Source organism: Colius striatus, chromosome 25 (genome assembly GCF_028858725.1).
Source record: "Colius striatus isolate bColStr4 chromosome 25, bColStr4.1.hap1, whole genome shotgun sequence".
NCBI lineage: Eukaryota > Metazoa > Chordata > Aves > Coliiformes > Coliidae > Colius > Colius striatus.
This window is the reverse complement of record NC_084783.1, coordinates 1466890-1480036: the sequence shown is the minus strand read 5'-3', so window position 1 is coordinate 1480036 and position 13147 is coordinate 1466890. Positions and strand designations below refer to the sequence as shown.

The window sequence follows — 13147 nt, the reverse complement described above, 5'->3', positions numbered from 1 at the left end:
TTCCCCCTTCTGCCCAATCCCCTGCAGCAGCTTTCTGCCCCCTCACCCTGCTGCAACACCTCACCCCTGCCCAGAAGCAGCACACCTGAGTGTGTGACTCCCACTGAAATGCTCCACATTAGTTCAAAATAAAGGGTTTTAAATCCCTTTGGAGTTCAGGCCTTCAGAATGGCACTGACACAACTGAAGACAGAGGATATTTTATTGATTTTCCTTAAATCAAGCATTGCCACTGGAGGGAAAAGAAAATGAGCTACGGAGTGGTCACCACCGAGGTCTGAACACAGGAACGGGAAGTCCCCTGCACCCTGAAAACACCCAAACACATATTAAAGACCAATTCATACTGTCCTAAACCCAAGAGGGAGTTTGTTCCCAGCTGTTTCACAAGAGATCACCAATCCTAGTTGCCTGCACTTGTGGTTTCTTTGGCAAGGAGAGGGATGAGGTGCCAGGAACAGACGCTGCGACTTCAAATCTTTAACTCGCATTTATTATCAAAGTCGAACTGTTTACATCTGTAATGTCAACAAGATGCCACAAACTACAAAAAAAGATTGTGCACATTGCAGTTCCAATGCAAAAAACCAGTAAAATGGAAATCCATTTGTTAAAAAAAGGAATTAAAATTACTCCAGGAAGCAACTGAATCGGGGCGCTCGGCTGGTGCTTGGCTTGGGTTGTGGGTGGGTTTTTAAACACCTTTACATCCAGTCAAAATTAAAATGGTTTAACAGGGGGGGGGGAAAAAAAATACAAATCCCAAAAAACCTGGTGTCAAGGGTTAAAAAGGCAACTCTGCTTAAGCATTTCTATCGATTCGCACGTCGATCTCCCTGCCCCGCAGCTGGATCCCGTTCATCATGCGGCAGGCTCGCTCAGCCACCTCGGGGGACTCGAACCTCACCACGCCACAGCCTTTAGACTTCCCGTTCTCCATCTTGATGTCAGCATACAGCACGTGCCCTTGGGAAGGGGAAAGAGAGTCTGGTTTAAGGCAGAAGGTAGCTTGACACTTCAGTAAGTCACAGTTGAAGCTACAGGAAGGATGAGGGCAGAAGCCGCGCTGCGGGACAGCTGACCAAGTCCTTGGAGGGATGTTCTCCTCTCCCTCTACTCTGCCCTGGGGAGGCCTCATCTGGAATCCTGTGGCCAGTTCTGGGCTCCCCAGTTGCAGAGAGACAGGGAAGTGCTGGAGAGAGGCCAGTGCTGGGCTACCAAGGTGCTGAGGGGATGGAACATGTGTGTGAGGAGGAAAGGCTGAGACCTGGGGCTGTTCAACTGGAGAAGAGAAGCCTGAGCTCAGGGGGTCTCATTAATAGCTACAAATATCTAACTGCTGGGTGTCAGGAGGCTGGGGCAGCACTTTTTTTTCCTGTTGTATCCAGTGACAGGACAGGGGGGTGACAGAAGTTCCATTGCAACACAAGAAGTTCCATTGAAACATAAATGACCAGTGACAAAGTAACTTACCACATTCATTAAATTTATCTTTCAGCATTTTCCATGTGAAATCAAAAGGCAGCTGTGAAAAGAGAACAACAGACCATTACTGAGGATCAGCCTGCATGCACTGCCAGCTCTTCAAACACATTTTTATCCACTGTTCAGCACCTTCATTTAGAAATGTAGAGGGCTCTTGTGTTAAGGACAAAGCTTCCACTCCCAAGTCTCCCAAACTCCACCCCTTGCAGCAGCCAGGATTAGATATGCTGACTAAAGTCAACCCAGCACAGGCAAGACCAACATGTCAGTACTAATTAATATCAGGAGGAAGGAGAGGTAGGAAGAAGGGCTACTCACATTTCTCACAAATATCTGACAGGCTTTTCTAGCCACCCCAGCTGCAGGTCCTCCAGTTCCTCCAAGGGAGCCTGCAAAATTGCCTGCAAAGTTTCCACGTTCCATGTCCATCGTTCTTTCAAAATTGCTTCCCATGGCAAGTCCCATGCGCTCTATTCCTGCTCCCATGCCCTGCCCCATGGCAGGGCCCATCCTCTCCATGTTAGTGGCTCCGATGCGCTCCAAGCCCATCCTCTCCATGCCAGCAGCACCCATGCGGTCGATGCCTATCCTCTCCATGGGGGTGGCACCTATGCGATCCAAACCAGCTGGCATCCTCTCTATCACCTGGCCCATTCCAGTGCCCATTCCAGCAGGGACCATCCTCTCCATGCCTATCCCCATTCTCTCCATGCCAGACCCCATCCGTTCTACACCCGAGCCCATTCTGTCCATGGTGGTGCCAACGCGGTCGATGGCAGCGCCCATCCTCTCGATACCAAAGCCTATGCCAGAGCCCATCCTCTCTATACCAGAGCCCATCCTCTCAATAGCTGGGCCCATCCTCTCGAGGTTAGGAGCAATGTGATCTATGCCCAGAGGGGCCATTCTGTCAATTCCTGAACCCATCCTCTCCACGTTGGAGCTCATACGATCCAAAACAAGCCCCATCCTGTCAATCTCTGTCCCCACTCTCTCCATCCCGTGCCCCATCCCAGAGGGTATTCTTTCTATTCCCGAGCCCATCCGATCAATGCCAGGTGCCATCCTCTCAATCCCAGGAATGCTGGCATTTCCACCACCTGGAACACAACACACAGATCATCAGTGATCATACAGAGGACAAAATGAAACCTAACACATCCTTGTACCACTGAAATGCTTTAAACTGGACCATCACTCAGAGAAGTGACTGCTTGTTGCTTCAGACCATCATGGCTGCAGCCTGTGATTTAGGGGAGCAGTCACCTCAAACCATGGAGAACAGTTTATCCCTTTTGCTGAGGAGCTTCACTTCTGTAGGCACAAAGGAAGTCTTCCAAACAAGTGCCACAGGAGGACATTGTGAAGGCTTAAGCAGATCTGGTAGAACATCAGGTGGCAGAAGTGGCATTTGAAATGTCATCTGAGCTGCCAGCTGTACCCTGGGGATTGCACAGCAAGAGCAGTGATTTGGTAAATGAAATGACAGTTCCAAAACACACTGGGTGGAAGAGGAAAGGGATCATATCACCTTTGCCACACAACTCAGAGTGCTTCTGCCAAGTCAGGGAGAGACTTGCATCAAAAAAGCTCTCATGTTGCCACAACTCCAAGGAAAAAACAAGCCAAGTCTATACCAGACCCCCAGCAGTGACCATTCCCAAGTCACACAGCACACTTGGGCTTTTAGCCTGGAAAGGAATACAAAGAGGTTCCCTGTGCCTTAAAACAAAAGCAAGAACAGGATTTCTGTATCTGCTGTCCCTTGGCTGAGTTGTCCTGACTCTGCTGCAGAGCCTTTGAGTACCCACAGTGAGAGGATCACTCCCATCAGGTCATTTTGCTGATGTACACACAAGGAATGACACAGATTCATTTAGATTAGAAAGACTGGCAAGATCAAGTCCAACTATTCACCTCACCCTGCCCAGCCCAACACTGACCCCTGGCCCTCAGCACCTCAGCTCCAGGGCTTTGGGATCCCTCCAGGGCTGGGCACTCCCCCAGCTCCCCGGGCAGCCTGGCACAGGGGCTGACACCCCTCTCAAGGAAACAGTTCTGCCTCAACTCCAACCTCAACCTCCCTTTCTCAGGGAAAAAGTTCTTCCTCAGCTCCAATCTCAACCTCCCTCAGCACAACTTGAGGCTGTTACCATAAGCTAACAAGTTATCAAGTCAGGCTTATTACAGTGGAAACAAATAATCATGTTGTTTGGTTCCTGAGGGAAAAAGAAGCCTTGAAGAAAGTGCCTACTCCAGTTAGCTACATGTACTTAATGAAGAGAAACAAGATGTGTACCTAAGGTGAGCCTTTGCTCAAGAACACTGAAGCAGCCACATTTACCAACAGCATTTCTCCTGCTGCAGCATTTGAAGCTTCAGTAAACCTTAAAGAACATTTGTACAAGCAAGTTGGCTCTTTTTTCCCCTAAATGAACAAACAGCAGCAACAGACATTACATATTTCTTCATCTGAAAGCCAGCAGTGTCCTGTGTTTGTTTTCAGTCTCCCAGAAAATGACTAATCCTGTGCAGGCAGGCAGAGCCAATTCTTATGTTATTAGATGCTGCAATTCAGTCATTCAACAAACACCATTCATTCTGTAAACTGGGAAAGGGGGGGAGGTCTGTCTGCTCTGAGCTATTTGTGTAGTGCTCTACTTCAGAACTTGTGCACTTTTGAGTACTTCATCACTGAAACAATCCAGTATTTCCACAGAGTCCCTGGGAAACTTGCTAGGAAGCTGTTACACAGGCAGTGGGCAGGAGCAGGACTGTCTTACCAGGAGCATTTCAAAACTAGGCAACTGCCAGCAAGGCTGACAGTCTAAAAGTATCATTCCTTCCCAGTCTCCCAGTAATCCTGTTTCAGAAGTGTCTGAATGCATGCTATTCCTTAGCTATTTAAAGATTCTCTCCCTCAAAACTATATTTATTGCATTATTTTCTATATATTTCTTAAAAGCAGGGAGTTACCACAACAGAATTGCTGCTCTGAGTAAGAGCTTCAGAAGGGAAGGCTCCATTTGCTTTTGCAACCTTAATTTCAAGTTAAGGATATTTTTATCTTCAACAGCTTATTAAAAAAATACCAGCTTTCCTTGTATCCAAGACCTGATTTTGTAAAGCTGAGCTGTACCAGCACTGTGCTGCCTTTCAGAGCACAGCAGTAACAGAGCAGTCTCTGGAACTAGCTGAACCAAGCTGTCCTCACATGGAACAGATGCTCCCAGAAGACATAAAAAAATGTTCAAGTTGTGACTCTTCCCACAAAGCTGCTACAGACAGAATGGTGTTGCATTACACTTGCTCACTTCAAGTAGTGTTTTACACCCTGTTATGTCATAAGCCTTCCTTCTCCTGCCAGAGTTCAAAAGCAAAGGCCAATTTCAGCACTGTGTGAGTTGCACAGCAAGGGGTTCACTTCAATCATCTGATGTGTGTGTCTACACCACAGCCCCCAAAGGTCTGGGAGGAAAATTCAGGTGTCAATCTTTTTCCTCCCTACTGTGGGGCAAAGGCCACATTTTAGTGACAGCACTGGATAATCCAAAACCTTTCTCTTTGCTACACATGTATATGGAAGCACCACATGAAGTTTCAAGACACAAGGCAGTGCATGAGGACTGTCAAGGTCTCCTGTCACCTCAAGAGTTCCATTACATGACCCCACAAATCACTGCTAGTGTATATCTGCCTTCCATGCAGCTCTGAGGAGTCTGATCAAAACCAAACTATTACAGCAAAGATGTAACAAACCAGGCTGTCTCATCTAACCAAACATGCCTGACTTATGTACTGCTGTGGTATGAAAAGCAGGTTGTAGAAGTTCTTGGCTTTGTGTACCTACCTATTCCCCTCTCCAAGGTCTCTCCAAAACTACGAGACATTCCCATTTCATTTCTTCCAAATTCTCTTTCAAATCCTCCACCCATGGCACGATCCATCTCTGAAAAGATGAAGTTTGCTATGTTCTTCAGGGTGTCTGAATGACTCCTGAGAGAACTTGTCACTACAGGCATAGTTTTTCAAGATGAACAGTTTTTTATCATGTTCTCCTGATCCTTTTATCCTGTCTTCTTGAGGCCAACACACCACAACAGGCAGGACTCATCTCAATGTGAACAAACCCATCTGAGGCAGCTTTTTTGCTCCACAGAAGTCTTGCTGGTGACTACAGCTAGGGCAGAGTTCTCTTTCTAAACTAGTCCTTCAAGACAACCTCAACAACTCACTTGTTTTCTGCAGCCCAGAGGCCACAGTGACTTGTAGGTGCCACATCAGCTCTTCCAAGAAAAAATGGTCAGTCTAGAGAGTCTTTCCAGAGAGAACACAAGTCAAGGGCTGCATATACAAAAACACTGATGCCTACCACTCATCCTGCCCATGTTCATCCCAGCTGGGAAGCGACCAATGTTTTCCATGCCACCAAAAGGACCTTCCATTCCTAAAAGAAAAGATTTTTATCAGGGATTCTTTAGCACTGTATTTCAACTTAACATTATGCTTCATAAACAGTAAAGCTGCTTCCACACAACATTCCCACAGAGACCCAAGACAACTCAGTATCCCAGATTCACAAATCCGAGGCTGGTCAGAACTTGGTCACATCTTATCTCCTAAACTAGGGGCAGTTTTAACAAGTCACTGGTTTTAGCTGAGGTATTAAACCCTTCCCCATGAGCAGTTTTATTAATACTCAAAAAGGAACAAGTTATTACTCAACTAGTGATTTCCAAGAACAAAAATGCCTGCTGGACACACATGGCTGACTTTACATGACCTTCAGAGAGTCCAAGCTATAGACATGTCAAAAAACACAGCTTACCTCCCATTTTATTCATTCCAAAGCCCATGCCTTCCATTCCCATTCCTCAAAATAAAAGAGAAAGCTTTATGTAGCAGACATAATTCTACCAAAGTTCAGCCACTAGACTGGCTGTAGAAATAGAGACCATACAACATGTCCCAAGTTTGGACTGAGGAGCTTACATGTGATAACTCTGGGTAGATTGCAACATTCCTTCTCAGAAAACAAAGCAGCAAAAGGGAAAAAAAAACAACCCCATAGGCATTTATGAATTGAAAGCTGAATGTGTGCTACTTTTTAGGTGGCTCTTTAAAACTTGTGCTGTTTAAACATATCCTCAACAAAGATTTGCAAGCCCACTAGTAAGTGTTAAAAGTGAGAGATGGTTTTAAAAGTCTCATGTCTATTTGCAGTGTCTGCTGCTCATGCTCAAGAGTCAGAAAATGAGAGCTGTGCCTTGACCACAGTGGAAAAAAAAATATGGAGCAGTTGGTTAAATTCAGGTTTCCATTATCAAGCTCATTACTCAGCTCAACAAAAACTCATTTGGTTTTAACACTCCTAGTACACTTCAACTTTTTGTGTAGGCAAAACAAAGCTATCTACCTTCTACATCGCTTAAAGCTCTCATGAAACAAAAGCATAGGAGTAATCTTCTTACCTCCAGGTCCCATGTTGCCCATTCCCATGCCTTTGTTTAAATGATTTGCATCAATAGGTTGACCTCCAGGTCCTAATCCCATGCCAATACCACCAAGACCATCTGAAGGAAATATTCAGATATCAAAAAAGCCTTCTTTTCCATAGGTTGACAAAACAGCAAGTTTTATTTTTAAGTAATTGACTTCCATTCTCTAAAAAGCTTGCTGTGTTCCCCCTCTGGGGTGTGTACTTAAAGCATGAAAGTGTAGAGTAAATCAAGAGTAGATGTGTCTTGAAATATGCTAAAAACTCTCTCAAATAGTGGTTCTCATAATCCATTTTCCATCTTGCTACTGAGAAAACTTGCTTTGTTGGTTGGTTTTAAGCTGACTCCTGAAAAATAACTGGCTAGAACACTGCTTATTTTGTGTGACTCCTCAATCTAAGGAGAATAGAGTGGGCAATTTAGTATAAAGATCTTCTAACCTTTGCACAATATTACCCTTGATTGACAAATGGCTTATTGCCATCTTTGCCAAGGTTCTTCCCTTGTAGGGAAGAATTTAACCACAAAGTTCAACCTAGTGTTATAGCCACCTATAGAATTCAGAGCACACAGCCAGCCTCTTCTCTAAGCAAACAAAGTGTATCATTCCCAGGCATCATTTTCAGTCTTGCTGAACCCAAATGTAACGAGGATTCCCCAGCCCAAAGAAAGAACAAAAAGCCCTCGTATTCTCCTTAAGAGTTAATCAAGGAAGAAAGAGTTCTCTGCTTGCACTTGCATCACACAACAGCTCAATGGCACTCTTTGCCTGTGAGGACTCCCTCATTTACAGCTCAGCATGAGAAACAAGGGAAGTGAGCATCAAGATATCCCCATCCCCGCACCAATAAAGGCCAAGAATCAGGCTTCCACTGGGATTTGGTTTTGTACAAGGAGAGTTAAGTTGGAATCCAATTACTTTTTCTTGAAAGAGAGGTATACCATTCTAGAAAGTCAAGGCAGCAATAAAGCTCATGAACAATACTGCTGCTGAGCAAGGCTTTGACAGATACACAGACCATTGAACTAATTAAGGGATGGATTATTGACAATCATTAAAGCTGTGCAAGTTAGCAGCACACAACAGCTTTGCTTCCCCTGCCCAGGAAAACAGCAAATGGCTGAATTAACACAATTACATTAACAGCCACATGTCTGCAGGATTTCAGCAAATGAGGCCTGTGTTCTCCCACCTCTGGCTCTTCCCTTCCAACCCACACTCTGCAGGTCAATACTTCAGCACCTTATTGCAGCATGGTTGAGGTTGGAAGGGCCCTCCAGGTTCATCTGCTCCAGCCCCATTGGCTCAAGCAAGGTCACCTAGAGCTGGTCACCCAGGACCATGTTCAGGCAGCTTTTGACATCCCCCAAGGACAGAGACTCCAGGGCTTCTCTGGGCAAGGTACTGTCCCAGGACCCCGTCACCCTCGGGGTAACGTTTCTGTGTTCAGATGGAGTCTCCTGTGTTTCAGCTTCTGCTTACTGCCTCAAAAAGAGTTTGTCTCCCTTTTTGCATATCCTCTCTTCAGATATTTATATACATTCATAAAATCCCCTTTTACAAACCTGAAGACCTGGAAGATCCTCAGGTTTTGAATTCAGCCCTTTTGACTGAAGGGAAAACATTAGAATGCCATTACATAAAAGGCATACACTTCTCCCTGTTGACTGATCAATGATGTTTCCATTCAATCCCATTATTGGCAGTAGTTTTACAAGGAACTGAGGCCTCTGAATTGCAATTGAGAGATCTGGAAGCCTTGAGAATGGGATACTGTTTTAAGACAAGTTTCTAGCTGAGCTGAAAGAAGTATCCAAAAAGAACAAGGGGCAAGACTGAGCAGCTCTTCTTTACTATTTCCCCTTTGGTATTAGTCAGATCATTTGGATGCCAGCTTTCCAAAGTCTGAACCACAGTCTTACTGAGGCTGGAATGAGGCCCCAGTTGCTGAATAACAAAATAAGAACCATAACACATTCAGTCATGCAGGAGAGACTTACGAGGAAGCTGTTGGGGTCGCTCTGGAGGGAAGAAATCTCCTTTGGGAAAGGCTCGTTCATCCTAAAGACAATTCAACACATTCATGTTGGCAAGACAATTATTTCTCCCCCTTCCCTGCTTTTTAATTAAAACACATCCTTGAAACAACAAATCCCCCAAACTCAGGAGCAGAACTCTCAGAGTTTGAGCACACTTACCATTTTTACATGCATCGGTCTGTCAAACAGCAGTTGGCCATTGAACATCGCTGTTGTTTCATTAAGGATCTTTGTTCAAGAGCTACAAGCACAAAGTCTTAAAGCTTTATTATCTGAGGAAGAGCACAAAAAACCCAGGCAGAAGTAAACACAGCCTCACACTTCTCCAGGCCACTTCTTAATTCAAAAATCCAAACCTGAAAAAGCCTTGAAATCCAAACAGCTGAACAGTCAAAGTCTTTTAACCTTAGAACACCATCTAATCAGAAGAGTGTTTAAGTTCATTAAGAGATCACTCCAACACAATTCCAAACTGTTTCATTAGTAATTTCAGCAGTTTAAAACAGGAGAAAACATGCAAAAAGGTCTCAACATTACCAAATCAACAAATAGTCAAAGGAATTATGTGCAACATGTTGAAGTCTTGCTGCCACAAGGCTGAAATTCCTGGCTGCACAGGCAGGATTCACGTTCAAACAAACTTTGGGAAAAGAAAGAGGGAAACACTTTCCTCCTTTCTACAGCACAGCCACAAGCTGAGAGATCACAGAGGCAGCAGTATCTGTACTTTGTTGATCCATTTGTTTTTTGTAGGTTGCTCTGGAGCAAACCATCCCTTGCACAGGGCAAGGATACAGGGAACAGAAACACCTACCAGGCCCAGCCACCTCGCACTGCAAATGCATTTGTTGTATTCCTCCTCTTCCTCCACCACAGGAATTTATACCAGATTTCCCCCCAAAACTGTATTTTAATACTAGCTACAACCCAGAGACTAAAATTTGCCATTTGGGCTGGAAATAGCTCCATGTGGGAAAGAGAATCCACTTTGTTAATGAGCCTGAAAAAACAACTGTTTCAAGATAAAACGTTTTCCTCTGTTTCAGTTTTGCTTAAGTCGTCCATCCCCTGCCACAGCTTGACTTTGTTCCACGACAATACCCTTGCTCATAACACTACACTTTGTTTTCATCCTGCTTTATTTACCAAGACATCTGCTCACTATTTCCCCTTGTTATGCTGCAAGGATACATATAGCTTGAACAGCCTCTATAGCTTGCTCAAAAGTGACAGTGCCGATCCCACGGCTCTTGCCGTCTTTGTCTTCCAGTATGTCTGCCCGAACCACGACACCAGCCATGCTGAAAACCTCCTTCAGCTTCTTCCAGCCAACCTTGTAATCCAACTGGAAGGCAAACAATATTGAAAGTGTGAGAAATTTCACAGAGTCCCTGAATGCTGGGGGTGGGAAGGGCCCTGCAGAGCTCATCCAGCCCAACACCCTGCTCAAGCAGGTTCCCCTGGCTCAGGGGGCACAGGAACGTGTCCAGCTGGGGTTGGAAAGCTCCTGAGAAGGAGCCTCCACACCCTCCCTGGGCAGCCTGGGCCAGGGCTCCCTCACTTCAGCACCAAGAGACTTTCTCCTCCTGTGCCAGGGGCACTGCTTGTGTTCCAATCTGTGCCCGTTACCCCTTGTCCTGGCACTGGGCACCACACACCAAACACTGGCCCCAGCCTCTCACCCACCCTTTAGGGATTGATCAGCATTGCTGAGGTCCCCCCTTAGCCCTCTCTTCTCCGGGCTGAATAGCCCCAGGTCTCCCAGCCTTTCCTCATAAGGAAGATGCTCCAGTCCCCTGATCATCTGGGTAGCCCTGCACTGGCCTCTCTCCAGCAGTTCCTTGTCTCTCTGGAATAGCATCAAGAATACTGCAGAGCTTTACACAAGTTCTTGGCTTTGTTCAAAAATACAAGCTGACAGATAGTGCAATATATAGGATAAATCTTAATTTACAACTTCACTAGCACAGAGATTCAACAAGAGCAGCCACAGAATGAAGTTATTACTCCATTTTACAGAAACAGAGATGAAAGTCTAAGGCTTTCCTTCTAAGTCATTAGATTTAGCTCAGTTAAGAGCCAGCTCCTCTGTTCACAGATTACCCACCACTTACATTTGCAACAAAGACAGTGCTTCCCAGCCTCCCTGCCTGCAAGGCATGAATGATCTCGTTGGGTATGTTGGGATTGTTGAGTATACTGGGTGGGATATTGATCATGCCGGGCCCACCCGGGCCTGGACCAATCCCCATTCCACCAGCTGCTGCCATGACCTTCTGCATCGCTCTCCTGGCATGCTCACCATCAGGATCCTGCAACAACACAAACAACAATCTCAGCTCCCTCTGTACTCCACTAAACCCATGGAGACAACTAACACAGTCAAAAGAAGGGATCTCCCTTTACACAGGACTGTTTGCTCCCTACAGATCTCCAGGCAACTCTTTCACATGTCATTGGCATCCACCAGCTTATTTTCTTTTAACCAATAAGTTATTCCTACTCACACATTTCCCCTCATTCTGAGTGTTCACCTGTTATTCAGTACCAACAAACCTCACAGTTACACCTCTTCCAGAGACTGATAATCCCAGAATGGCATTAGAAAGCTTTTGGAAGACAAATGCCAACTAACCCTTGGTATCTCCAAAAGAATGCAACAATTCACTTTATTTTACAAGACAAAATACAGCATGTAAAATTACAAGAAGGTTGGTATGGGCAATTCCCCCCACAGGGGCTTTCTAGCAAGAGGTCAATAGTGCCAGAAGATGGCCTGTGCCCAGAAGGGTGCCTGTTGCTTCCAGAACTCATTACAAAATCTGCCAGAGTTGAGAAGTGCTGCCACTTGCTGTCCTCACGCTTCTTCCCAGACTCTTCAGACTACAGCAAAAAGCAGCTTACCAAGGGCAGACCTTCTGCAGACATTCTCTGTACCTTATACTCACACAGACATCTTTCACACCTCACCATTAAGTGGGCAGGGCACAACAGAGAGTGAAGGCTGCTTCACCAAGAACACAACTCACACACCCTACAGCCCAGAGTCACTGAAGTAACAACTGCACTGAAGTAACACTCTTCATTTTTGTTCCATCAAACCTTCTATGCAGCTACAGGTTCCAAATTGCTAGAATTAAACTTTAAACTTGTCACTGGTTAAGAATGAACTCCTGGTACAGTTAAGCACATCACAGGTTGACACAGCAAAGCCATTCAAATGGAACTAGACCTTGAAAGTACTTCAGAAACCAGCTTATGCCCTGGGATTGTTTGGAGAGCACGTTCATTGTGATGCAGCATTCAAAGGGAACACAGGCAAGAGCAAACAATACTCAGGCAAGTTTCTCCCTCAGATCATTTAACAAGAAAGGGCACCTTCAGTTAGAGTCAAACTCTTGCTTTGTCCAAGTTCTGCATTGCTACCATCAGCATCAATGCTTTAAACCAAGCTTTGTCTTGACAATTGTGTCCAAAGTCGAGTTTAGCAGTACATGCTGATGGTAAATAAACAAGGTTGTCTTTCTTTTAATCCTATTTGATGACTCCTGCCTTTTGTCAAGTGTTCTTAGCCACAAATGAACCAGCCACAAATCTTGACTAAGAACCACCCCTTCACCTTCAAGTTCAACATACTGAAAGAACAGATGCACATCTTACTTCTTTCACTTTCAATGGTCTTCCACCAAGACTATGCTTGTTCAAAACCTCTGCAGCCTTTTTCATGCTTTCTTCCATCTTGAATTCAACAACACTGTGGGGATACAAGACATCTAAGAACAAAGCTCATTTCAGTTTCCTCATTTCTTGCTAGAAAGTCATAAGTGAACTTACGCGCATCCCTGACGAGACGATTTCACAGCGAGTGCCAGGGAGGAGAGGAGGGAAGAAAGAAGAAATCAAGTCAGTAAAAGCACAAAACACACAAGTTGTTCTTGTTTTTGTTTTTGTTTTCAAAGTCAAATCACATTAGTTAGCCCTAATAGCAAACAACAGGTGTAATCTTACCCAATAAAGCCTTCAATACCTGAAATCCATAATCTCTTATGCGTTAACAGGGTTAAACTGGAGTTTCTGAAGTTGGAACAAGCAGAACTAAGTCCCGACTCTCCAAGAGAAATACC

At 45.0% G+C, this 13147-nt stretch overlaps 1 protein-coding gene across 5 annotated transcripts; it reads right to left on the bottom strand.

The window, feature by feature from the left end:
• Positions 1-471: 471 nt before the first annotated feature.
• Positions 472-12958, bottom strand: LOC104550510 (heterogeneous nuclear ribonucleoprotein M). 5 transcript variants are annotated; one of them, XM_062015190.1, is made up of 13 exons: positions 12858-12958; positions 12660-12777; positions 11138-11335; positions 10215-10368; positions 9183-9232; positions 8985-9045; positions 6957-7058; positions 6314-6358; positions 5858-5932; positions 5336-5434; positions 1804-2585; positions 1474-1525; positions 472-966 (listed from the first exon to the last, which is right to left on the bottom strand). In XM_062015190.1, exons 2-13 carry the CDS (start codon positions 12759-12761, stop codon positions 803-805), a joined length of 1884 nt encoding a protein of 627 aa, XP_061871174.1. In that variant the 5' UTR covers positions 12762-12777; positions 12858-12958; the 3' UTR covers positions 472-802. The 5 variants fall into 5 exon arrangements, with proteins under 5 accessions (XP_061871174.1, XP_010205390.2, XP_061871175.1 ...); XM_010207088.2 differs by having other exon boundaries at positions 12684-12777; XM_062015191.1 differs by lacking the exon at positions 5336-5434.
• Positions 12959-13147: the final 189 nt, after the last annotated feature.

Bases quoted from the DNA above. Each gene is read 5' to 3' on its own strand.
- LOC104550510 (XM_062015190.1), bottom strand. From the start codon at position 12,761: ATGGAAGAAAGCATGAAAAAGGCTGCAGAGGTTTTGAACAAGCATAGT. The intron at 11,336-12,659 runs GTATGTTGAACT...GTGTTGTTGCAG, and splicing joins GATGTGCATCTGTTCTTTCA to GATCCTGATGGTGAGCATGC. The intron at 7,059-8,984 runs GTAAGTCTCTCC...TATTTCCTTCAG, and splicing joins GCGACCCCAACAGCTTCCTC to ATGGTCTTGGTGGTATTGGC.